Here is a 27,224-nt window from a genome sequence, read left to right on the forward strand (position 1 = left end):
AGACGCGCTATCACGATGCCCTCTGCCGACAACGGATGGCATCGAAGACACCGATCTTCACAAGGAAGCGGAAGCATGTGTGCGTGCTCTGGTCAGCGGCCTGTCTGCTACTGACCGACGCCTGGAAGAAATAAAGAATGCTCTTAAAGAAGACAAGACACTGTCGACTGTTATGACATATGTTGTTGGAGGATGGCCAAAGAACAAAGAAACTTTAAATGGACCGGTGCGTATCTTCTGGAATCTCAGAGACGTGTTAACAGTACATGACAATCTCTTGCTAAAAAGCAACAGACTCGTCATACCACCGCCGTTGCGCGAAGATGTTCTGAAGCACCTTCACCAATCGCACCTTGGAATAACCAAGACCAGACAACTTGCAGCACAAGCTTGCTGGTGGCCGGGTTATTCAAAAGACATTGAACATGCAGTACTCAACTGCAACCGCTGTGAAAAGCATCGACGAGATCGAACTGAACCGATGATGGGGACCGAATTTCCGACACGCCCATGGGCTAGAATTGCTGCTGATTTTTTCCAACTGGAGGACAAGTACTACCTTTTGATCATGGATTACTACTCCAGAGACATAGAACTGTTCTCAGTAAAGAAAACGATCTCGTCACGGGACACAATTTCTCGCTTCAAGAATGTGTTCTCTCATCATGGCATCTGTGATGTCTTGCTTACGGACAATGCTTCGGTCTTCGTTTCCTCTGAATTTTCTCAGTTCTCCAGAGCCTGGAATTTTCAGCACCTCACCTCTTCTCCAAAATATAGCCAGGGCAATGGCTTCATCGAGAGAGGAGTGCAAACTATAAAGGCCCTGCTCAAGAAAACAGATGATGTCTATCTCACGCTACTGAACTATAGGAACACGCCCTCGCACTCCGGGTTATCGCCCGCCCAATTGAGCATGGGACGCAGATTGAAGACAAAGGTGATTTGTCATCCTGACCAGCTACGGCCACAGACTGTTGATGTCGAAGATCTTCGAAAAAGGGAGACGGAGTATAGACAGAAAATGGCTGCGAGTTACAATAAAAGACATCGTGTGGTTGAGAATGATAGATTCGGAATTGGAGACCATGTATACATTCCTGATTGCGAAAGGATGGGTATCATCAAGGAGATGCATGAAAATCCTAGAGCGATCATCGTTGAGACGAACAATGGACTAATGAGGCGTAACCGAAAACACTTACGGAAGTACAACCCTCCGGAAGAACCCAAACCATCTGTTCCGCATCAGAATAAACCGGTTGAATATTGTCTTGTAGCGTCGAAGAAACCAGGACACCATCAAGAAGCCAACGGTTCAACTGAACCTACCGGAGAGAATCCCGCGAGACGATCCTCGAGAATTAGAAATCCGCCACAACGATTTATTGAGCAATATTGATCACACACAGGTTTCAAGATCAGGGGCAGAATAATCCCCTAACCTGTTGTACACCTTGGGAGTAGTCTACCTCCCTGGTGACTCTGTCTGTTAAGTGCAAATGCCCTGCTCTTGCTAACCTTGCAGGGGTAGTGTCACCTTGTATATATTGTTATCGCTGCTGTATCGTGACTTGTATATAATGTAAGTAGTGTTGATGTCTCTTCCCCTAAAAAAGGGAGATGTGGTGTTATGATATGCTTGATTGATCATGCGATGGGTTTCGGGATTGTTTTGATGACAGACAAGCATGTGGTCTGGGGGAATACACTTCGAATCGGACTTGTAAAAGTATCTGTCTAAGTAGACAGCTAGAAGCTTAGTGATAATACTACATTGTACTTGTGCGCTTTTGATTCAGAGGTAAAGAAGTCATTGAAATATTCGGGGCAACGACCGCAGTGAAACTGATACATAAACTTGGCGATTTCTAGTTTCCGCATATCTTCTATGTTTGGGACGCCGAATCTCTTCAGCAGCGACTTAGGCCTACAGATAGAAAAGAATCATGCGCAGTGCATACTCTCAATCAGAAATAGCCGACCTAATTACAAAAAAATGGTCAGGCGATGAAGAGTCATATCTTCGATAAGTGGAAGAAGTCAGTGTGTCGAAAATCAACACGTCAATCTGAATAACTACGCTACTACTCATTAGGTAGAGTCGCTGATGAAAACAACCATTGTACCATTATTTTGAATCAGTTCAAGGCAGCGGATTTGATAAGCAGTGCAAAACGGTAAAATTCTCGAGTATTTGATAGCGGGATCAAAGTTTGACGTGGAGCAGCTCAACTGATTTATTTACCACTTGTCGATGACTACCACTGAGCTATGAAGTAAAACCAGGGGTATCTCGTTCTAGATAGCCTACCCCTGAGCAATACCATACCTGCGTTTCTGACGTGACATCCATAGGGTTACCATATTTTGGAACCGGGAAAGGACACTTTTACGAAATCAGAAAAGTTAGTTCATCAAAACTGAAAGCAGCCGATTTTGTAATTAATGCTGGAAAATTTGATAGGTTGACTAAAAAAAAGGTCATCACTTCCGTTCAACTCCTGATTTAAACACTTTTAACTTCAAATTAAGTGGTGTAAAAAAGGTCCTCGCTTTCGATCGAACCACGACTTTCCTATTTAGCGCGATTTATGCCCATTTTCACTCGAATCTCTCCATTATCTTAGCTGTAGAGGAGGACAAATTGCCAAAAAAGGGGACATTTAGACGTCCTCGGAGTACATTTTCAAAAACCTGAAAATGGAGGACAAACCCTCCTAAAGGAGGGCATATGGTAGGCTTACCATATTTTGGAAATCAAAAAAGAGAACACTTTTTCAGAAATTTGCAACTTGCAAAACCGGAGTGAGTATCTCAAAAACCGGTTAATTTCTCCCAGTTCTACTCAGAGCTCAAAATAACGTTTTTTACTCCACATTGCCAGGTGGATGACTAAAAAAAAAAAAAAAAGGGAAGGTCATCTTTTCGCTCAGAGCTAAAATCCCCGTTTTTCACTCCGAAATACCCGCCGGAGCTTCACTTCTGTGCTAATATGCGGCATATCACTCGCAATTTGCTCTAAATCTGCCTAAATTTTCAAAAAAGAATGACAAAATCTCAAAAAAGAGGACAAAAGGGCGTCCTCCGAGGACACTTTCAAAAAAGAGGAAAAATCCTCTTAAAAGAGGACGTATGGTAAGCCTACGTATGGTAACCCTACATCCATCCTTACCACTTATAGATCACGCATAACGACACACGAATAGCATCACGTTGGGCGATCCTAATTTAGCATCATAACTTACAAGCAACAGCGAATTTAGAATTGAAATTCGCCTAAAATATGGTGTGTAATTCGAATCGGAGATTTGAGAGTGTAATCAAAATTGCTACTTGCTACCAGTGTTGGGATCAAGTCACTACCTTCGAGTCACGAGTCATTGCACATTTTGACTCGAGTCAAGTCAAGTCATTCGATTTTCAAAGGTGACTCGAGTCAAGTCAAGTCAATCGATTTTTGGAGGTGACTCGAGTCAAGTTGCCTTTTAGAAGTGTGGCATGATTAAGTCTTTGCATTTTGCTAGCTGTCTGAAATACTGATTGAGTGGTCATTGATTCAGAGCCGATGAACAAATGTGGAGTTAAATAAACACGCAAGAAGGCGCTGTATCGCTCACATATACGTAGAACTGCTAAACTACTTAAGTAATTGCATAGCGTCAGTTTATATAGTTACCAGCCAAATAGAGAAACAAATTGATAGGATGCAATACATTACCCATCTACAAATTGATATCATACAATTCGAGCCTGCGCCAATGGTTAAGGAATATATAAACTTTATTCGAATTCAATTTCAATAAAACAAGAGGCTAAGGACAAAGAACAGAAAGATACATTTTGCTATTAAATTACTTTACTAGTTTACGACAACGTAAGCTGTAAGCTTCGATCACTTCGTTTGCGGTCAATTTGTTTGTGAGAGAGCAATGGGGGCTCAGTAAAACGCACGATCATTGAATTTTATTGGTCGCACTCACGGGTTACACCAGTGTTTCGCGAACAATCCGAACATATGCAAGATAGTGATTTTTATCGACACCGATTACTTGAAATTCAATCGTGAATTCTGCTCCGAGTCAATCCACATTTCTGATACGCCGAGTCAAGTCAAGTCATTTTAGCAAAGTGACTCGAGTCAAGTCATTCGATAAAGGTGACTCGAGTCAAGTCACGACTCGAGTCATCCCAACACTGCTTGCTACTACAAGTAAATTACATAATTACACTAACTTCAATTTTCACCACGAGACAAACAAATCGCCTTCGAAACCCAAATCTTGGTTACCCAGTAAACCAAGTGCACAATCAGAGTTGAGTGTATTGATACAGATATGATACCATGGTGAATCAATAGATGTCAGTAGTACGATATGACAGAAATTCTTCTGTTGGCAACGAAAATGGAAGGTAAATACCGAAATTTTGCTGATAATATTATAAAAACGGAGGGAAGATTGCACCAGAATGCATATTATTCATTACAAAATATCAAAAAATTCAATGATAAAAATCTCAAAGCATCATCATCTATTGCGCTTGGATCACAAAACATCCGCAGGATACGATCTAGTCCTATACAGCTTCTGATAAAACTCCTCGATCCATCGACCAATAATGCTTGCCTCCTTTTCTCGAATACTTACGACTGAAGGTGGATCCATGGGATTCGATCCTCTGTCAAGTAAACGCAAGTGTATTTCACTCAAAATGGTAAACCCCAAAATGTAAACCTACCTCAAATCTAGATGGTGAGCCCCACCTACGACCTGCAGTGCTAAGAGAGTGGGAGACAGATCTTCATGGAATCCCCCAGGTCCCCACGGATCCAAATCACCGTTTGAGAAAATGATGTTTGAGGATGATGCCACATCGACACCCCAGAACTGTAACACGGTGAAGCATGTAGTAGAGAACAGTCACAGCTCACAGCGTCGCACAGACGTAATTTTGTGTATGCAGCTGATCTGCCTCAGGATGGTCGATTAGCATGCAGCATTTTACAGCAGTTGCATTGAAATGATTCAGACTAGAAAGATATTTATAGAAAGACAGCTATATGCCTAACTGAAGCCTTCTGGATGGAGTCCAAGTCCGACAGACCCGATTGATTGACGTTACAAAAATTTATCAGGAATGATATATGTGTATCAAAACACGAGCATGAACTGAATCATCTTAAGATGAAACCTCACAAATTGCGGTACTCTATGTTATCCAATAGAGAATACACTAATTAAGCATTTTTACAGCAACTATTAGCACTGATACCGTATTTAGCCCAGACTTTGTTTGCTGCTATAAGCTACCTAGAATTTCAACTATTTAATTTTTGATCAAGAATTTTTACATGTAGTTCACGTGAAGCAGGGGTCACCGACCTTTTTGAAACCATGAGCTACTTTTTGGGCACTGATTAATGCGACGGGCTACCGGTTACTCCCGTTGTTTATCCATGCTCAGTTGGACATCTTCACTTAGACATTCAGAGCGCTGGGCAGGGTTTTCGCCCCTTATCAAGAACAACTGACTCTCAATCACTGGGACTCACACAAGCGTCTCCGGTCTCAGTTGCGTGACCGCACTGCGCGCCGAAGCGCCAGTCTACGCGTCGAGACTCGGAAATGTTAACTAGATTCCCGTTAAGCCTCGGCGTGGGCGAAGACGTGCAACTGCCCAATCGAAAACTGTTCGTATGTGCCTTAGGGTCGACTGACCCATGTTTAACTGCAGTTCATATGAAACCCTTCTCCGTTTCCACTTTCAATATCTCAATAGAATATATGGTAGTGCGTCCGTGGGCGGCTCATTCGGTTCTCGCAGGCAGCCGTTCGCCAGCAGGTATCGCGTTGGTGACCCCTCACATAGATACAGTGTAATTTTTTATATGGATGAGACCAATGCACAGTCTGACCGGATATACCAAATAATAAATTGCATTTGGCAAATATTTGAGTCACTGCTAATTGATGTACAAATATAAATTATCCAACTGTCGCCACTGGCCATGATTAGGCCCAATGAGATGTCATGCATGATTCGTAGTACTTAGCATATGCGGTAAGTACGGATTATGAATTCACAAAAAGGATGTTATGGTTATACCCGAACATGGATTGGATGTGCAATTTTCGCCTGAAAAATCCACTGATTTTGACAATGATTTTCCACAATATGATATGGTTACAAGACTTGATAGTCAACTGTGTCGAAGAATCTTGATTCGGGCTAGGCATCATGCATTATGATAATCGTTACTCACCTCAGCTGATAACCACTCTGGTCTCGGTGATACGCCATACTTCTTTTCACAATATGCTTTTCGCATATCCTCAGTAAACGGTATGGGAGGGAACATGTCAGTAACATTGGTGCTTCCGCCAGGAAGATTTATTTCAGTGCAAGCCTAAAAGACAGCCGTCGTGTGAAGGGATTGATGATCAAGATATTGATACATAACCCAGTTCCAGACACATAACAAGATTATATATATATATATATTGATAGTTAACTAAATTATTGTTATAATGAGCATGAGCATAACACATTAACACGAAATAGGTTCGATTGCTCTAAAAAGGTATTATTTGTGGTCAAATAACTCAAAGGTCAAGTATTACAGAATGTAATCACAACTTGAAAATTGCCATCAAGATAATGAAACAGCACTACAGCACAGTTCAAAATTTGAAGCAGCTGAATAACTAGCGAGAGTCAGGAACAGATCCGAGCATAGACAGGACTTCATCACCCCAGAAATGTGTGGATCATCATAGTACCAGTGATTAATTTCTATCTGCAGCCACTCTACACTAGTGCAACTATCGTGACATGACTTCGGTGAATAATACAAGAAAATAAGCCACAAATATATAAATGCCGAATATCTCTCACCCCTCACCTGATAGTCCCAAGCAAGGTTATCATTGCCCAGTCCACACCCAGTCGGATCGGCGCATTCCACATACTGAGTGAAAATATCAAAGCACGGCAATGCGGTCGCATTGTAAAATACACCAGCTGCTTCTGCAAGTCCAGTCAGGGCATTGTCTGCGTTAAGTGCTTTTTCACATGCCACCTAAATAGCAAATAGGCAGATGCTCCATCACAGAGGTCTTATGCAAAAATTTGGAAGTATTTTAAAGAACGCTTGCAATCTCCATGAACCTACATTTACAGGGTGTCCCGGCATAGGGCCCAGAAGATCCGCCGGGTATGGATAATTCATCATTGCGATAGTTGTGAAGGAGTTTCGAACCCATCCATACAAGTGATTCAGTGATTCAGGTGTTACAGGCTTGCACGTGCGGAAATTCTTGGATATTTGCGCGTAATTTCCCTGCTCAGCCAAACTGCAACATAAAAATTCATACAATGTGACTGCCAGTGTATTTGAAGTCATCTGAAGCATTAACTACCACACCGCTTTGGAAAGGATGTTTGCATGAGGTCATGTGAAAATTTTGCGGCAGTGAATAAATATCACATGACTATTTGTCATTGATCACGAGATGGTGGCAGTTTGGTTTGATTATGATGCCTTGTCAAAAAGAGCAATTCAAAAATGTTAAAACTGTTCAATATCTCAGTGAGATCAATAGCATCAAGAGCATCACCCTACATTTTATAAAATCTGTTCTGTAAATACAGTTTTGAATCAGAATTGGATAGATGTGACAGGTCATCACAAACATGGATGCTAAAATAGATTCAACATTTGTTTCAACATTTCAATTTACATACTAATTACGGTACACGTTATTACACAGTGGGACTATGATTTTCAAATGCCTTGTCAAAATTTGACACATCACAAATGGAATGTAGGGGGTCATTCATGCGGCATCATGCCATTCACAAATTCGTTTGTATACATACAATTCCATTTAAAACTAGGTTTTAGCGCTTTGTTGGATATAAAACACAAATAAAATTGTGCCCGACACAGATTTGCACAGACCCAAAATTCATATATTTGTGACATCGCATGGTCACTAATCTACGTAACCACAAGATGGCCAAGTTTGAAAGGTGTACTGATCAAACAAACCTTCTGGTGTCTGCGAATCCTTGTCGAACTCTCGCAACACATGCCTGACTCGATTTTCCAAATTGTTCTGTAACAGACTTAAAGAAGCCATGTCTATCACCATTGCCAGACAACCAGTTTAACGGCGCGCTAGCCGACAGCGAACCGGTTACCAAATTTGGATACTTGAACCTCATGTATGCAGCAAGTTCGCCTCCATAGCTGTGAGAGAAGTAACGCCAAAATAATGGTAGCCTATGTGGAAATGACGAATCATCTATAGCAGTAGCAGTGGTTGGCAAACTTTTTCAGCTTGCGACACACTAGGAAAATCATAAAACACACGCGACATACCTACAACAAAATAAAAATTGCTTCACAAGTATTTTCATGTCTGAATGCGATGAAAGTGCCAGTATATCGGAACATTTATGACAGAAACGACATTGTATTATTTACGAACATAAACAAATTTTATCGACAATTTCTCTCATTTAAAGCTCATAATTTCAATCTGAACAGAAAAGCTATATTCCCATTGCAATGACGATGCAAATGGACGGAAATGGTCATAACAAACTACCAAACGCCTTGTACTGATCACGGAAAGCTCATAATTTCAATCTAAACAGAAAAGCTATATTCCCATTGCAATGACGATGCAAATGAACGGAAATGGTCATAACAAACTACCAGACGCCTTTGTACTGATCACGGAATAGGATTTGAAATCAGACAACAAACCTCATCCGATGTTTTGTGAAAATAGCACTTTTCGCAAATCAATGACCTGTTTTCCAGGGGTTGGGGAAACATCCAAAACCTGAGATAGACTCTAAAACAAGCTCACCTTCCGCCAAATGCAATCAACGGACAGGTTTTCTTGCAATATTTGGACTGCAGGTATCTGATTAAATATGCATAGTCGGACATGGCCTGGCTGATTGTTAGGTACCCAATATTTTGACCGGTGAATGAGGCATTTCCAAAAGGCAACGATGTTCCATAGTATCTCTGCAAAAAGGATGTAAATATCTGTTGATTTCATGGAAAGTCTCGTCTAAAATTGTACAGATTTAAGATGGTTGAATGGCTAGAAATTAAAAAAGCTTTTATAGCACTAAATGAAACCGACTTGGATAAAAATGTCACTTTATATAATTAGAAAGTGCAAGTAAAGGGTGATCAACCACCACATATCAAAATCCCCAATCTGAGAAAAGATTTACCCCTATTGCATTTTGCAATTATAAAATACGGACTACGCATATTTCAGGAAAGAAACATGATAATGAACACTGCACAAGTAAAAATAGCAACTGACAAGAACAGCCATCGAATATTCATATGCATACAATTATATATCATTATTGAAAGACTGCTCTCGCAACCATAGTATTTGGTACAAGGGACATCCCCTATACACGGTCAATACTAGTTCGTGTATAGTGGCAGTATAGACAATACTAGTTATCGTCTTAGTGGCTAGGTATTTTGTATGCGAATGACGTCCAAAGTGAGTTCTGAATACCGTTAGTTTAAAAGCTGCCATTACTATGGAATATTGCAGGAATATTGCCGACCACTAAAAGTACCGGTATGGGAAAAGTGGCAAAATATATAGAAAAGGGTGTAGTAGCCTATCCCAGACATTTTAGCATAAATCCAAGACGCATCAAACGGTCAAGGAATGCTAACTGTTAATTTAACACTTACATGTTCTGCAAATATGACCATAGCATTGAATTTCGATGCATGCTCTATCAAGAATCCTGATGCACGTTGGAATCCTTCGATGGCTCCTTCATTGCCAGTGTAAAAAAAAATAGGACTGCCTTCCTTCCAATACTTTTCTACAGAAAAAAGAGGCACAAAATAAAATAAAATGTAAGGCAATTTTGAACATTATCGAATAGATTATTCATGACTAGCTTATATAATATCAGCAACATAGTGATGATGCATTTGGAAATTGGATTTGATAATAATAGGCTGATATTGTTTTGATCATTTGTATAGGTCTACAATTCTACATACCGGTATGATATTTCTGACTTTCACAATTATAGGCTACAGTAGCCTATACATGTTACGCAAGCATAGCTATGATTTTGGCATTTATTCGATAGACATGCCATATGTGTCCTCTGTGGTGCCTCAATGCTCAATCAATGAAAGTCACTGACACCGACTAGGCTTAATAACTGAAGTTGCAAGTTTGATTATAGCTTCAGTGATCATGAGTAATATATTTCGTGTGTGTCTAACAGAGAAGCGTCAAGATTTTTAAAAGTGGTTTAAAATTTTATAACTTAGGGACCTGCATGGAATCGGTGCCCTGTGCTCACACTATGCTTTATTTTTTTTTAAATTAATTTACTTAACTTGGATAATCATCGCTGCTCACCTGTTATATCAGGCAAAAGGGCCAGCGATATACCAGTCGGGCTGAGGGAAAGCTACTTTCATATGATTTCGAAAATATGGTAGTTATCACAATCAACCAGAGGTGGTCAAAGTAGTCAAGAAATCTACTCAAGTAGAAGTAGAAGTAGCGACGAAAAAATCTACTCCACTCAAGTATGAGTAGAAGTACTCCTTCCATAAGCAACCTAAGACTACTTGAAGTAGAAGTAGAATTGACAGACTTTAAAAGTACTCAAGTAAGTAAGTAGTTGTCAAAACGATCCTAATTCGTTCACATGGATTGTAAAAAGGTGCAAATCTAAGCAAAAGGTGACGAGCTTGATTCATATGGATCATTACCCGCAGGTATCCAATTTTTGATAGCATAAGCATTCGTCCACATCATGGGATGAAAATTATAGTATTGATATTGAAATGCGATATTTATCTTCCGTTTTCTCGAACAGCACATTTTAGAAAATAGCATGGTATGGCGCCATCCCTCCCCCATATTGTAAGGTCAGTAGTTTAGTCGAAGAGCAATACGGAGAACTTGTATAGGATACGGTATAAACACTTTGCGCGATTAGTAAACGTTAATAAAAAATATGGTGGGCCGTAAAAAATGCCATACTGTGTAGCTCATATCTAGATATCCCTGTGTGAACGCAACCACGCCAACCCGCTACCTAAATTATATTCATCGATACTTTCGAGACATCATACTGGTAACTGAATATCCACTGCGCGCGAAGCGCGACGAAAATTCTGGGCATTACTCAACTTCTATGAAAATTAAATGTTGATACTCCGTGAAAACAGCCCCGAAATTCCTCAGGCTATCTTTCTGATTGGAAGATTGAACTACTTCTACTTGACAAACTGAAAATAGCGAAAAGTAAGTAAGTAGATCACAAAGTTTTACGAAGTAGAAGTAGCAAAAATCAGATCTACTTGAGAAAGTACCAGTAGTAGAGGAAAACTACTTGAGTACTTCGAAAAAGTAGAAGTACTTCGTTACTGACCACCTCTGCCATCAACTTACCAGAAATCAGATATTTCTGTCGGTATGTCTGCGCTCCATGAGACTTGAAATTGAAATGGTCGATGTACTGGGTCATATATGCAACTTTGAAGTCACCATCCGTGTCAATCTCATGTTTCAGTGCTTCTTTTGTGAAGGATATTGGAGACGCATGGCACACGCCAAAAGCAATAAGGACTATACCTATATTCGACAGCATTCTGTAGATATATTCATATCATATGGCTTGTGCACAAACTGCGACCATGTACAATGGTACATGTACAATGTATATATGTAAGTTGTATATTGAAGTTATACAATTCTACTCTACAGGGATATCTATAGCACCTGGCCACCTGCGCCCAACGTAAAAAACGGGTTTGTACGGGTAAGGGGTAAGAAACTTCATATTCAACTGTAACAGGCTGAACATAGTCTGTTGATCCAACATTACACGCCAACTTAACTGGAACTTACCGAACTAAACAAGTGCAACTGCGAAAGTGCAAACAGTGCGTCTGTGTGTAGATAACTAACCTACGTCTGTGACGAGCAGTGTGACCGAGCAGAAGTTGGCCTACAAATTCTCAGCCTACAAATTACCAAACGTTACCAACGGGTTAGTCACCACAAAGACCATGGCAGCTACATTACAGCCACAAATATATTCGATAAATACTATCATTATGATCAGCTAAATATATTTATTTGATTGATCTCGACACGGAATAATCTATAACGCCCTGCAGTATGCCACATCACGGGCCCAACTCAATAAACAGAATTGCAAAATGTGGCCGCTATACTACTATCCTGGTTCGCATATAGGGAATTACTTCCAGTCAGGATGCAATCCTTAAAGCGTGCTACTTTTTTTTAAACGTCATAAGCTTATATCGTTCAATTGGACAAATCCTAGAAACACTTAATATTTGATCAAACAATCCTGGATGATGTCGAAATTAGAAGATGAATGTCCCCGTATATAGAGAATCCTCATACAATGGGGATGCAGGATGGATACAATCCTTGTGACGTGCAACTTTTCAACGTTTCAAGGTTATATAACACCAATAGGCCAACACTAGAAACACTTTATGGTGGATGAAACGATCCCGGGCGATGTCCAAATTACAAGATGAATACCCCCATATATAGAGAATCCATCTTAAATAGGGATGCAGGATGGATACAATCCTTGAGACGCGCAACTTTTCAACGTTACAAAGTTGTATAACAGCACTAGACAAATGTTAGAAACACTTTATGGTGGATGATACGATCCCGGGCGATGTCCGAATTACAAGATGAATACCCCCATATATAGAGAATCCTTCTTAAATAGGGATGCAGGATGGATACAATCCTTGAGACGCGCAACTTTTCAACGTTACAAAGTTGTACAACAGCACTAGACAAATGCTAGAAACACTATATGGTGGATGATACGATCCCGGGCGATGTCCATATTACAAGATGAATACCCCCATATATAGAGAATCCTGCCAAAATAGGGATGCAGGATGGATAAAATCCTTGAGACGCGCAACTTTTCAACGTCACAAGGTTATACAACAACACTAGGCCAATTTTAGAAACACTTTATGGTGGATGATACGATCCCGGGCGATGTCCGAATTACAAGATGAATACCCCCGTATACAGAGAATCCTTCCAAAATAGGGATGCAGGATGGATACAATCCTTGAGACGCGCAACTTTTCAACGTTACAAGGTTATATAACAGCACTAGACCAATACTAGAAGCACTTTATGGTGGATGATACGATCCCGGGCGATGTCCGAATTACAAGATGAATACCCCCGTATATAGAGAATCCCTCCAAAATAGGGATGCAGGATGGATACAATCCTTGAGACGCGCAACTTTTCAACGTCACAAGGTTATACAACAACACTAGGCCAATACTAGAAACACTTTATGGTGGATGATACGATCCCGGGCGATGTCCGAATTACAAGATGAATACCCCCATATATAGAGAATCCTGCCAAAATAGGGATGCAGGATGGATACAATCCTTGAGACGCGCAACTTTTCAACGTCACAAGGTTATACAACAATACTAGGCCAATACTAGAAACACTTTATGGTGGATGATACGATCCCGGGCGATGTCCGAATTACAAGATGAATTCCCCCATATATAGAGAATCCTTCTTAAATAGGGATGCAGGATGGATACAATCCTTGAGACGCGCAACTTTTCAACGTTACAAAGTTGTACAACAGCACTAGACAAATGCTAGAAACACTATATGGTGGATGATACGATCCCGGGCGATGTCCGAATTACAAGATGAATACCCCCATATATAGAGAATCCTGACAAAATAGGGATGCAGGATGGATAAAATCCTTGAGACGCGCAACTTTTCAACGTCACAAGGTTATACAACAACACTAGGCCAATTTTAGAAACACTTTATGGTGGATGATACGATCCCGGGCGATGTCCGAATTACAAGATGAATACCCCCGTATATAGAGAATCCTTCCAAAATAGGGATGCAGGATGGATACAATCCTTGAGACGCGCAACTTTTCAACGTTACAAAGTTGTATAACAGTACTAGACAAATGCTAGAAACACTTTATGGTGGATGATACGATCCCGGGCGATGTCCGAATTACAAGATGAATACCCCCGTATACAGAGAATCCTTCCAAAATAGGGATGCAGGATGGATACAATCCTTGAGACGCGCAACTTTTCAACGTTACAAGGTTATATAACAGCACTAGACCAATACTAGAAGCACTTTATGGTGGATGAAACGATCCCGGGCGATGTCCGAATTACAAGATGAATACCCCCATATATAGAGAATCCTTCCAAAATAGGGATGCAGGATGGATACAATCCTTGAGACGCGCAACTTTTCAACGTTACAAAGTTGTATAACAGTACTAGACAAATGCTAGAAACACTTTATGGTGGATGATACGATCCCGGGCGATGTCCGAATTACAAGATGAATACCCCCGTATATAGAGAATCCCTCCAAAATAGGGATGCAGGATGGATACAATCCTTGAGACGCGCAACTTTTCAACGTCACAAGGTTATACAACAACACTAGGCCAATACTAGAAACACTTTATGGTGGATGATACGATCCCGGGCGATGTCCGAATTACAAGATGAATACCCCCATATATAGAGAATCCTGCCAAAATAGGGATGCAGGATGGATACAATCCTTGAGACGCGCAACTTTTCAACGTCACAAGGTTATACAACAACACTAGGCCAATACTAGAAACACTTTATGGTGGATGATACGATCCCGGGCGATGTCCTAATTACAAGATGAATACCCCCATATATAGAGAATCCTGCCAAAATAGGGATGCAGGATGGATACAATCCTTGAGACGCGCAACTTTTCAACGTCACAAGGTTATACAACAACACTAGGCCAACACTAGAAACACTATATGGAGGATGAAACGATCCCGGGCGATGTCCAAATTACAAGATGAATACCCCGTATATAGAAAATCCTTCTAAAATAAGGATGCAGGATGAATACAATCCTTGAGACGCGCAACTTTTTAATGTCACAAGGTTATACAACAACACTAGGCCAATACTAGAAACACTTTATGGTGGATGAAACGATCCCGGGCGATGTCCGAATTACAAGATGAATACCCCCGTATCTGATGAATATCCCTGAAGTCTCGTGCTATGCCGGTAGGGAGTCTCTCAAACCCTAGCCGAATGAATAATGGCCACGGAGATCAAAATAAATCCTGTATGATCGAGCCTACTGCGAATACAGTAATTAATATATTAATCATGGTGAAGTAATATTTATTCGGCATATATACACGAACAGAAGTTCGAACAGAAGTTTCTTGACAGAAAGCTTATGTTTCATTTTTACTTCAATACTGAGCATTACAAATCCAACATGACCACGGCTCATGTTCGTTCCGTATTACACTATCCGCTATTGCAGTCGGAGAGCATCTCGTGTAGAACCAATCACCACAGACGTTGCATTCAACCATTGTATCTTTCAATGAGCGGTTCCAAGCAATAGAGGATTCGTCCACATTTACGTACGCAAGTTTGCAGACGCAATAAGTTTCAATTGTTTTTACGGCAGTTATGTCGATATTGCTTGTGACTTGTAAATCGTATATTGGCGAAATGGTTCTCGTCTCAATGATTTCCAAGACTTGACGACGCAATGACTTCTCTGGAAAGGACACATTGGATAGGGCCTCATTGAAACAGAGCGCAATCGCGTATCCGATCGCATAGAGTCCGCAGTCGGAACCATTGGATTGCTGTTGCACTGCCGGAAACAACACCTCGATATTACGAGCATTAGGACGGCATACTTTTGTGATACACAGCATAGTTGACGGATTGTAGGCGTCACTGCTGTAAGAAGAATCATACACAAGAATTTGATTTTCGTTTTTTGAAAAGATATTTGAAACCGTAATCCAATGATTATTGTTGATATTCAATATTTGAACAAAGTTTTTGGAAGGGGTGTAAGACGGCTCTTGCTCGGGGGCATATAAATGACAACTAGCGAAGCCGTCAAGATTGGGAAATCGGATCGATAGCATCCACATAACATGGTCAATGATGTCACTGTTGAGCCAAGTGTTCGGCGATTCAAGAATCGCTTTGCTGTTTGCGTCAATAGCGTCGAAGTGAACCGCTGATACTCTTTCCACCGCCAGTCGATGCTTTAGTGGTTTTATTGGCGTGATAGTAATCGAATGAGGTGCGCTCAGTAAATCCGATGGCATTGATTTGAGTCCCCGAAATTGATGTTTAGGGGGTCGAAAGTATTTCCCGGTAGTGTCAGCAGGTACTTCAGGAGGAATACGTTTTTGCCATACTTCGATCGCCTACGACAGAGAGTGTGGATGTAATTGAGTATTGGTCGCACGCTTCGAACGACGCTCGATATCCAAAAGTGATATTTTAACACTCTGTAAAGTGCATATGTTTCAATTCCTGCCACAACTCCGATAACAAATTGTATCAATTGCTGGATTCAATAGTAACGACATGAAATTGTGATATACTGACTCTATATGTAGTCGTTTCAATTAGCCGTCACGAATTCGACCAATAAAGCATTTTGCGTCGGGTGTTCAATGTTTTAATAACGAAATTGTTGTTTCATCTTTAGTCTTGGTTACTGGAAACAATTACATTTGTAAAAATATTTTCTGATATCCGTAATACGCAGAGTGATTTGTACCAACATGGAATATCTTTCAAATCAAGAACATTTCGCACATGGGGGTATTCATCTTGTAATTCGGACATCGCCCGGGATCGTATCATCCACCATAAAGTGTTTCTAGCATTTGTCTAGTGCTGTTATACAACTTTGTAACGTTGAAAAGTTGCGCGTCTCAAGGATTGTATCCATCCTGCATCCCTATTTTGGCAGGATTCTCTATATATGGGGGTATTCATCTTGTAATTCGGACATCGCCCGGGATCGTATCATCCACCATAAAGTGTTTCTAGTATTGGCCTAGTGTTGTTGTATAACCTTGTGACGTTGAAAAGTTGCGCGTCTCAAGGATTGTATCCATCCTGCATCCCTATTTTGGCAGGATTCTCTATATATAGGGGTATTCATCTTGTAATTCGGACATCGCCCGGGATCGTATCATCCACCATAAAGTGTTTCTAGTATTGGCCTAGTGTTGTTGTATAACCTTGTGACGTTGAAAAGTTGCGCGTCTCAAGTATTGTATCCATCCTGCATCCCTATTTTGGCAGGATTCTCTATATATGGGGGTATTCATCTTGTAATTCGGACATCGCCCGGGATCGTATCAACCACCATAAAGTGTTTCTAGCATTTGTCTAGTGCTGTTGTACAACTTTGTTACGTTGAAAAGTTGCGCGTCTCAAGGATTGTATCCATCCTGTATCCCTATTTTGGCAGGATTCTCTATATATGGGGGTATTCATCTTGTAATTCGGACATCGCCCGGGATCGTATCATCCACCATAAAGTGTTTCTAGTATTGGCCTAGTGTTGTTGTATAACCTTGTGACGTTGAAAAGTTGCGCGTCTCAAGTATTGTATCCATCCTGCATCCCTATTTTGGCAGGATTCTCTATATATGGGGGTATTCATCTTGTAATTCGGACATCGCCCGGGATCGTATCAACCACCATAAAGTGTTTCTAGCATTTGTCTAGTGCTGTTGTACAACTTTGTTACGTTGAAAAGTTGCGCGTCTCAAGGATTGTATCCATCCTGTATCCCTATTTAAGAAGGATTCTCTATATATGGGGGTATTCATCTTGTAATTCGGACATCGCCCGGGATCGTATCATCCACCATAAAGTGTTTCTAGTATTGGCCTAGTATTGTTGTATAACCTTGTGACGTTGAAAAGTTGCGCGTCTCAGGGATTGTATCCATCCTGCATCCCTATTTTGGCAGGATTCTCTATATATGGGGGTATTCATCTTGTAATTCGGACATCGCCCGGGATCGTATCATCCACCATAAAGTGTTTCTAGCATTTGTCTAGTGCTGTTATACAACTTTGTAACGTTGAAAAGTTGCGCGTCTCAAGGATTGTATCCATCCTGCATCCCTATTTTGGCAGGATTCTCTATATATGGGGGTATTCATCTTGTAATTCGGACATCGCCCGGGATCGTATCATCCACCATAAAGTGTTTCTAGCATTTGTCTAGTGCTGTTGTACAACTTTGTTACGTTGAAAAGTTGCGCGTCTCAAGGATTGTATCCATCCTGCATCCCTATTTAAGAAGGATTCTCTATATACGGGGGAATTCATCTTGTAATTCGGACATCGCCCGGGATCGTATCATCCACCATAAAGTGTTTCTAGTATTGGCCTAGTATTGTTGTATAACCTTGTGACGTTGAAAAGTTGCGCGTCTCAAGGATTGTATCCATCCTGCATCCCTATTTTGGCAGGATTCTCTATATATGGGGGTATTCATCTTGTAATTTGGACATTGCCCGGGATCGTTTCATCCACCATAAAGTGTTTCTAGTGTTGGCCTATTGGTGTTATATAACCTTGTAACGTTGAAAAGTTGCACGTCACAAGGATTGTATCCATCCTGCATCCCCATTGTATGAGGATTCTCTATATACGGGGACATTCATCTTCTAATTTCGACATCATCCAGGATTGTTTGATCAAATATTAAGTGTTTCTAGGATTTGTCCAATTGAACGATATAAGCTTATGACGTTAAAAAAAGTGGCACGCTTTAAGGATTGCATCCTGACTGGAAGTAATTCCCTATATGCGAACCAGGATAGTAGTATAGCGGCCACATTTTGCAATTCTGTTTATTGAGTTGGGCCCGTGATGTGGCATACTGCAGGGCGTTATAGATTATTCCGTGTCGAGATCAATCAAATAAATATATTTAGCTGATCATAATGATAGTATTTATCGAATATATTTGTGGCTGTAATGTAGCTGCCATGGTCTTTGTGGTGACTAACCCGTTGGTAACGTTTGGTAATTTGTAGGCTGAGAATTTGTAGGCCAACTTCTGCTCGGTAGCAGTGTGGTGAATGTGAACTGTGATTTTTTGAAGTGACGAAATGCGTCCCTCAAAGTTGGTAAAGGGTTAAGAATCGATGATGCATGATCTCGATACAACAGACATGGATTGCCTATTTGATTGCCCGGTAACCGGTTTACCTTAGTTATCTATAGATTGCCATGGTATCTTTCGTTAAAAAGTCTTAGCTGCAGTTCGAGGGAAATGGGTACTGCCAAAGAAAATTCACATCTTCAAACTTTTGAGCCCACATCATATTTAGAGTGCAGCACCCCTTTGAACTGAACAACAACGCAAAATCTAAGGCGAAATCTCTGCATCACTGCATTATCGATAACTGCATGTATAGGCCAGAGGTGGTCAAAGTAGTCAAGAAAGCTACCTAAGTAGAAGTAGAAGTAGCGACGAAAAAATCTACTCAAGTACGAGTAGAAGTACTTCTTCCATAAGCAATCTAAAACTACTTGAAGTAGAAGTAAAATCGACTGGACCATAAAAATCTACTCAAGTAAAGTTGTGAGTCGTGACAACGATCGTAATTCGTTCACATGGAATGCCAAAAAGGTGCAAATTAAGCTACGCAAAAGGAACCGAGCTTTGATTCATATTGGTGCACACCAGGAGGTATCCAATTTTCGACAGCATAAGCAATCGTCCGCACTCCGCATCATGGGATTAAAATGGAAATGCGACACTAATCCTCTGTTACTCCAACAGCACGTTTTGGAAAATATCATGGTACGGCACCTTCCCCCATATTATAAGGTCTGTAGTTTAGTCGAAGACCAATACGGAGTAGTTGTATAGGATACGGTAAACTTTGCGCGATTAGTACAGAGAGAGAGATGGTATTCTTTATCGCCTGCACCATCGAGGTGCTTTAATTGACGACGGAGATGCGATACGGCCTTTATAGTAAGGTCATCTAGTCTTCACCCCCGGTTTTTTCTCCTCCATGCTATCCGTGATTGCCGAGCGCCTAGCAGGATAGCCGCGGATACCAGTTTTTCGAGTCTTTGGTCTGACCCGGCCGGGGATCGAACCCACGACCTACCGATCAAGAAGCCGGAAGCTTAACCATTACGTTATCTTGTCAGATTTAGAAAGTAGACTTGGTCAGTCAGACGCACTGTAACCATTACACTATCCCGCTCGTTATGGTCATTGTGCTACGTCGTTGCGATTGTTTAGAACAATGCCAATTTTCAGACTTTGAAAGCTATTTCGGGGTGGTTCCATTGCCATCATCATCATCATTGGTTTATTAGCAATTTTATCAGTTAAATATACCACAAAAATGCGATACAATGAAAAGAAAGGAAGATGTCGAAGCGACAAGGAGTAGTCTATGGAATCTGACACCCACCTTGGCCTGGGCGATGTAAAGAGGAGGCATGCACACTGAATGAAAGTGAAGAAGATAGTATAGAAAAAGAAAGCGACAAGAAATAGGGCGGCATGTCATGGGAAGCGAAATCGATAGGTCAGTCGTGGTCCGGTAATCTTGAGTATGGACTGTATTGATTTGAGGAAAATCTAATATATATTATCAGAATCAGCGCGACTGCAGCTTTCGAATAATATCAACGTTAATAAATTTGAGCGCTCGGGTCGTCATCTATGGGATTAGCAATTACGTTGCCGTTACATGCTAAAGCGACAACAAATCTGCGAATTTAGCATCACTCGACCGTGAATCACGTGATGAGCATCTATCGATAGAGCTCTTTTTCTCTTGAGCTACTCTCTCGTTTCGCCAGACAGCATTGTTGCATCCCAATGCCAATCTCCATAACAATGAAAAATTTGAGGCTGATTGAGGGAGTTCCAGGGCCACGAGCGGAATAAAATTTATATTTTCTTAATCAGCGGAGAGTCAGCTTTCGATTGATACCCGTTTTACCAAATTTAATGCTCGACAAGCCGGTCAAAAATGACCGTCAAATTGCCTGTAGCCAAATGGAAATTGTGACGTGATACAATTTCACTGAGGCGTGAGATTTGCTTGTGTCGTCACCATATAGGAAACTATGGTCGCATGCTCAACTTTTTTTTCAAAGTGTTGCATTGCATTCTCATTGCTCAAATATTAGGCAACCATTGAAGTTGGGAACGGCTCTAATTTTGGTAATTAAAGCTAAGTGGCGTGGAAATAGCGGGTTGGTATACGGCGAAATTCTATAACGAGTGCATCATACACAAGAATTAGTTGGCGTCGATAGGGTTTGCGTTCGAAATTTCTGTGGAAATACCGTGGTCATCACAGGTCCACTTTCCACAATAGATTACAAACACCCCGGGATATCTAGTTTTAGATATCCCTGACTAACATCAAGCTAGTAATCAATATTTCAAAAGCACTCTCTTGCCGATTGGCTGCAGTGCGGGCGTGGCACAGGAGATTATCAATTTTGCGCACGACACTCTCGTGAATCGGCTTTTTTTACAGAGGCCTGTCTATATAGCACGGTACTACAAGTAAACTATTTCAAATCTATGTCATGTATTTGTCATTAGAATAATAATGTAGGCCAATATCATTGTTTAGGCGCAAGGTTCTATCATAAGTGAAATTCACGGCTCACGGCCTGACTCTTAACAAATATATCGACCGGGGTTTCAGTGCAATGGTTTGGTTCTGTCTGACTCGATGCCGCCAAGAAATCTCCACGAAGTCCAGCTGCCATATTGCAGCAATGCTCTTTTGCTTGGTAAGGTGGATAAACAATTCGATTACATCAATCGCGTATTCAGCCTTAGGTATTCATTTTCAATGGAACGAACTCATGGTTGTCGCATATAGAATCCGCCGAGACCTGAGTTACGCACGATACCTCTATTCCTACACATCCCCCATTAATCCATTATATTGTGCACGGGCGCAAAGTACGTGAATTCATTGCAATTAGTCGGGCTTGATTCGATTACAAGTTTTCCATATCTGCGCTGCTCATTCACATCAACATTATGTCCGCCGTTTGCAACCTTGAAGGAGATGTCTCCGGTACTATCAGGTTCGTTCAAGAAGGCACTGACTGTGTCATTACAGGAACTGTGCAAGGACTGACTCCAGGAAACCACGGGTTTCACATTCACGAGTTCGGTGACCGAACTGAGGGGTGCACCAGCACCGGGGGCCATTGGAATCCCACTAAGGTTGATCATGCCGGACCTGACGATAACCCCCGCCATTTCGGAGACCTGGGCAATATCACTGCTGACGCTAATGGCAAGGCAGAAGTGAACATTACTGACAAATTGGTTACTCTCCACGGCGAATACAGTGTAATTGGCAGAGCGGTAGTTGTCCATGCCGGTGAAGATGATCTAGGGTTGGGTGGATTCCCTGATAGCAAAACAACTGGACATGCTGGGGGTCGAGTGGCGTGTGGTGTGATTGGATTCGGAAAGTGAAGTACTTCTTGTCATTTCTGTGCTGGAATTCATTATTGTGATTTCATACACGGATCGAGTTTGCAAATATTGGACTGTTGTTTCATGATTAGTCACGTCTTTTTTTGTGTCTGTGCTGCGTACCGTTGACAGTACCAATGCTGTTCTAATTCAGTGTGTTTTGTTACAAAAAAACATTCTCTATGCCATATTGGTGTTTTGAGTAATCTTTCTAATAATCATGTTCAAATTTCGTTGTTAAAGAATATAGATATTTCATCCCTATGTACTGTGGCCTACTTTGATAAAGGTGCTGTGCATGGTTTTGTTGGTGACTGTGTGTTCGATAAGAAGTGGAATCATTGGTTTCCTGTCTGATCAAGGTTAGTAGGAATAGGGTAGGGTATATTGCATGTTGTGGGTTATACCTGTAGATTGATAGATAGGATTATACGTAAAGCGAGTCATTCTATTGCAGCCCTGTAGGTGCAATTACCAGAGTGGAATTGGTGACAACGTCACACGGAACTTTCTGTTGAATTACCTAATTATTCTATGCAGATTCCACATAGGATTTATTTCGAAAAATAAGCCGAGATTCCACAGGGAATTAGGCCTATAGAAAACTGCCCGTAGGTTTTATCTATAGTGCAATCAAGCAGTCCAAGTCGAAACAGAGTGCAGAGGCTTAAACCAGTATTACTTGGTAACAGCTTCTTGAATCCAACATTATATTTTCATAGCTGCCAATACTTGACATGAATATGTTGAATGAAACTCCGTCAAAACCCTTCAGGAGTGGATAGAATATAAATTCTGAAAGGCAATCAAATGCTGTCAATAACTCCCGTCAGTTTGCGGTGCCGTCTTATGATTCTCAAAGTCATTGCACATTTTTTAAACTACTGCCATGGTCTACTGTACTATTTATTATATATCTTGTTAGTATCTTATCATCATAGGCATGCTCTTAGATGGTAGGAATACTAGTACACAAAACAACAATCGATCTAGTATACTTGATAATCTGCATCGTTGAAAGCTGAGTATGCCACTTACGGTAAATGCAAACGAAAGTGATAATCGACAATGATATAACTGGACGCTAACATCTCCATTCTTAGCAAAGCAGATTTTGATGGAAAGTGCACACGATAAGATCCATAACCTTAGAGTTAGAACATATATGATTTGAAGCCAATTCTGGGGCATGTGTTTTGCAAATATTTGTTAGAATGAATCACCTTGAATGTAACCTGATCGTTAACCTGCTATTTTGTTTCAGCATTCCGAATACAAACAGACTTCATATCAGTATCGGCTCATGAATGTTTTGATTGCGGCATAACCTACCAGTCCACGCAGAATGTCACGACAAGCATCGAGAGCTGCAGATGGAAAGCTAGTCGGTGAATTATTCACATTGACTTATGGTGCTCTTGTCACGCAGCTGATCAAAGATTATGAGCAAGATGAGGATGTCAATAAGCAGCTTGACAAAATCGGATACAATATTGGCATCAGGCTTATTGAAGACTTCCTTTCCAGGTACAGGTTACCAATTAGAATAACTTTTTTGTTTATAAGTCCAGGCTGTGAGTTTCAATAGATGTACAGTTAATTGCTATTTAGGACGGTTGAAAGTAATGTTCTGTTGTGCATATGGTATTATGTGCATTTTTTGGTGAGCAGAATCATCGCTCAATGAATACTTCGTTTTTTACATGACATAAGCCACACTGTCACCCATGTTTGATGCACACCACAATCACGTACAGGTGGTTGATGGCGACTGATGTGTGGTGAAACAAATCATTGGGCTACTTGGAAATATGGACCCATTTTATGAGAATTTAAATCTGACTAGTGCTGTGAATATTAATATGAGTCAAATACTGGTCGTATGAAAGGTGCATATTTGAACTGTCCACATCATCCCTGCTCTAATGACACCGTACTTGACTATACGCCTAGTGCTCAATTACTCAGGTAGGCCTACTTGATTTTGCCCTGCCCTACCGATTACAAGAGCCAAGTACAGCCACTGAAAGTAATCTTACAGTTTTGACTCGAGTCATTTTCAATTCACTGTCGAGTCTGAGTCAGTGTTTTGACTCGATTCCGAGTCATTATGTTCAGTTTTCAGTTTAACCCACTTTTTTGAACTCAGCTCGAGTGATATAGAATGGCTCGCATTCATAATACCGTAATTTTTCTCATTCTTGACGGTTTCTGGCCCTATACCGATAATGTCGTAACTTTACTATTCTTCGAAGTTACAATGAAATATCTGTCTTGATCGTCCTAATCTCGAGTCAAAATGACTTAGTTCGAGTCATGCACAATGACTCGAGTCGCATGTGACTCAAAGTCATTAGAGCCCTGTCTTACAGTAATCTGTATGGTGTATTTCGAACATCTCTTTTGTGAAGAAGTCTACTGGCACTGCCCTTGGTAAACGACCACGTCCTTCTTATTTTATAGATCAGGCGTGACACGCTGTTACGACTTCCGGGAAACCGCAGATGTAATTGCGAAAGTTGGTTTCAAGATGTATCTCAACGTGGTGCCCGTGATTTCCAATTGGTCGCCAAGCGGAGATGAATTTTCACTTGTATTCGATTCCAACCCACTGGTGGAATTCGTTGAACTGCCCGATAACCACAGCAACTTGGAATATTCCAGTATTTTGTGTGGGGCTATCAGAGGAGCTCTTGAGATGGTGCAGATGGAAGTGCAAACTCGATTTGTCCATGATGTTCTGAAGGGCGACAATGTCACCGAACTTCGAGTTAAATTTATAAAACGATTGACTGATGCATTACCAGCTGGAGAAGAATAACCTCCTTATGGTGACAGCTAGTGCAATATCAATAGATGATCGGAATTTCTCTGCCTCAATCACTCGAAACATCGTTTCCAACTAGCTGTTATTTACAAGGTTTGCGACAGGCTCCGCCTACAATGCAATCGAGGTTTTTAAGTTAATAACAGTGACTATTGTACTGTTTATTTTCAAGAACAATGTGGCAAAAGTTAATTGGGACTTTAACGTTATGCCCATAAACCTCGGGCTTAGATGTCTGGACTTCATGGCAGTGCAATGTTAAGAGCTGCAGAGTATAGATATTATGAATGTGATGAAGACTTCATTTCCGATAGCTGACCCTTATCAATTTTGTAGGATTGATGGAATTTCATATCGAAGATTCATGTGTAGTAGGCTGTGGGGGTTGAAAGAAAGAATCATGCAGCACCTACTCAGATTATTGGCGATAGGATATATTCAACCCATGAAGAACTTCGAAATAAAGTGGTTAAGATGCAATAGAAGGGGCAACTTTGTTTCTGGGTGTTATGACTTGTTGATCACTGTTATTTGAAAGAATTGAGCAGCGTAATGTGTATCCAAAACAGATTTTTTCAAATTATACTATGGAGATACTGCTATTCATGGTTTTCTGTTCATCGATCTGTCAAATAGCTTTAAGCCAGTGGTTCCCAACCTTTTTGTCTTCATTTCCGACTTCAGATATATTCCGAGCCTTCGTTCCCCACAACCAAAAACTTATTACGGAGCAGCTATTTGCTTGTTCGAGTACACAAAACACACAACCAAAGCAGTACACAAGAAAATCGCCTAAAACTGCAACATAAAACGTATTGTGAACCAATACCGGTAACCCTCAAAATTTAGCGAAAGCGTTATTTTACGTCATGCTGGATGCGTTAGTGACGCCATCATTGGTTATCCGGAGTTAAAAATGAGTTTTTGTGAACAATACACAATATAATTTTCGATTCATACCTTCCAGAGCAGTTAACTGGTAATTGCACATGTGTCTCCGTGAATATATAGACTGTCCTGTATAGTGTATAACTAATGGGTCTATTCCCCACCAGAAACCATTGAACTCCCCACCGGTTGGCCGGTGAACCACTTCTCCAAGCACAGTGACTACTGCATAACCTGGCTTCCGCCAATCAATGTATGACACCACTAAACCTGTTTGGAGTTCTTGGAAACTGTACGGTGAATCAAATGGTCATTATCTATTACAGTACCTTTTGGGATGACTGATTTAGCTACTGCCTGCATCCTGTCAATCTACCACTTTCAATATGAAACAAGGTGGATATCATCTGTGTGGTTATTCAACAGTCATGCATCGTCTGAGCAGCGCATGTAAGAAGGGAAAGAGGGCTTCCTTTTTCAGAATATACATAATCACAATGTTTTAACGAACAATATTTCATGTTACATAAAACTGAAAAATTAGTGCTGTGATAATTTACAGAACGCCATTATAAAGAGCAGTTCATTCTGAATACTTCAATGATGTACAGTCGTATAAGGATCCCAATCCCATAATGGCTGGACTTCAACGACTCCTCAATTGAGCACCCACATTTGTCATTGCTACAAATTGTCAAATCATGGGTAATGAATATAGAAGATTGAATACATAAGGGTGTGGCGGAGGAGTTGAAAGATCCAAGATTTTGACTATAGCCCATGAAATTTAAGTTACCTTCCTGGGCCACGCAACTGGCAGATAACCATGCTGACATGCCGCATCGCCGTGACAGATTGGTATGAACAATGAGAGGAAAAGTATCGTTACATTTTGCCTGTGAATAGCCCTCTGATAGCCTAGCTGTTCCAATGAATGGCATGGAAAAACAATTGCGAATAAATATCAATGCTTCGTGTGTCAGTTCTTGTCTATACCGAGTAATCAGTAATGAGAACCACAAAACACATCCGGAGAAGCATAAACTT

At 40.8% G+C, this 27,224-nt stretch overlaps 4 protein-coding genes across 5 annotated transcripts in view; 3 read left to right on the forward strand and 1 right to left on the reverse strand.

Annotated features, from left to right (window-relative positions):
* Positions 1-27,224, forward strand: part of LOC145455084 (alpha/beta hydrolase domain-containing protein 17B-like) — a 152,545-nt gene that overhangs the window by 55,511 nt on the left and 69,810 nt on the right. The gene's annotated exons all lie outside the window — the stretch shown is intronic.
* On the reverse strand, positions 4,307-11,713 carry LOC145455082 (dipeptidyl peptidase 2-like). The gene is made up of 9 exons (XM_080333031.1): positions 11,484-11,713; positions 9,749-9,885; positions 8,883-9,046; positions 8,054-8,254; positions 7,175-7,355; positions 6,905-7,081; positions 6,266-6,409; positions 4,741-4,889; positions 4,307-4,680 (listed from the first exon to the last, which is right to left on the reverse strand). The coding sequence occupies exons 1-9, from the start codon at positions 11,680-11,682 to the stop codon at positions 4,548-4,550; spliced, it is 1,485 nt and encodes a 494-aa protein (XP_080189157.1). The 5' UTR covers positions 11,683-11,713; the 3' UTR covers positions 4,307-4,547.
* On the forward strand, positions 22,016-22,707 carry LOC145455090 (superoxide dismutase [Cu-Zn]-like). The gene has a single exon (XM_080333039.1). It carries the CDS (start codon positions 22,016-22,018, stop codon positions 22,460-22,462), a length of 447 nt encoding a protein of 148 aa, XP_080189165.1. The 3' UTR covers positions 22,463-22,707.
* Positions 22,701-25,891, forward strand: LOC145455089 (trafficking protein particle complex subunit 3-like). Its single transcript, XM_080333038.1, has 3 exons — positions 22,701-22,824; positions 23,727-23,989; positions 24,926-25,891. Exons 2-3 carry the CDS (start codon positions 23,808-23,810, stop codon positions 25,281-25,283), a joined length of 540 nt encoding a protein of 179 aa, XP_080189164.1. The 5' UTR covers positions 22,701-22,824; positions 23,727-23,807; the 3' UTR covers positions 25,284-25,891.

Source organism: Botryllus schlosseri, chromosome 14 (assembly GCF_051294905.1).
Source record: "Botryllus schlosseri isolate E-star chromosome 14, Bs_hap1, whole genome shotgun sequence".
Taxonomy (NCBI): Eukaryota; Metazoa; Chordata; class Ascidiacea; order Stolidobranchia; family Styelidae; genus Botryllus; species Botryllus schlosseri.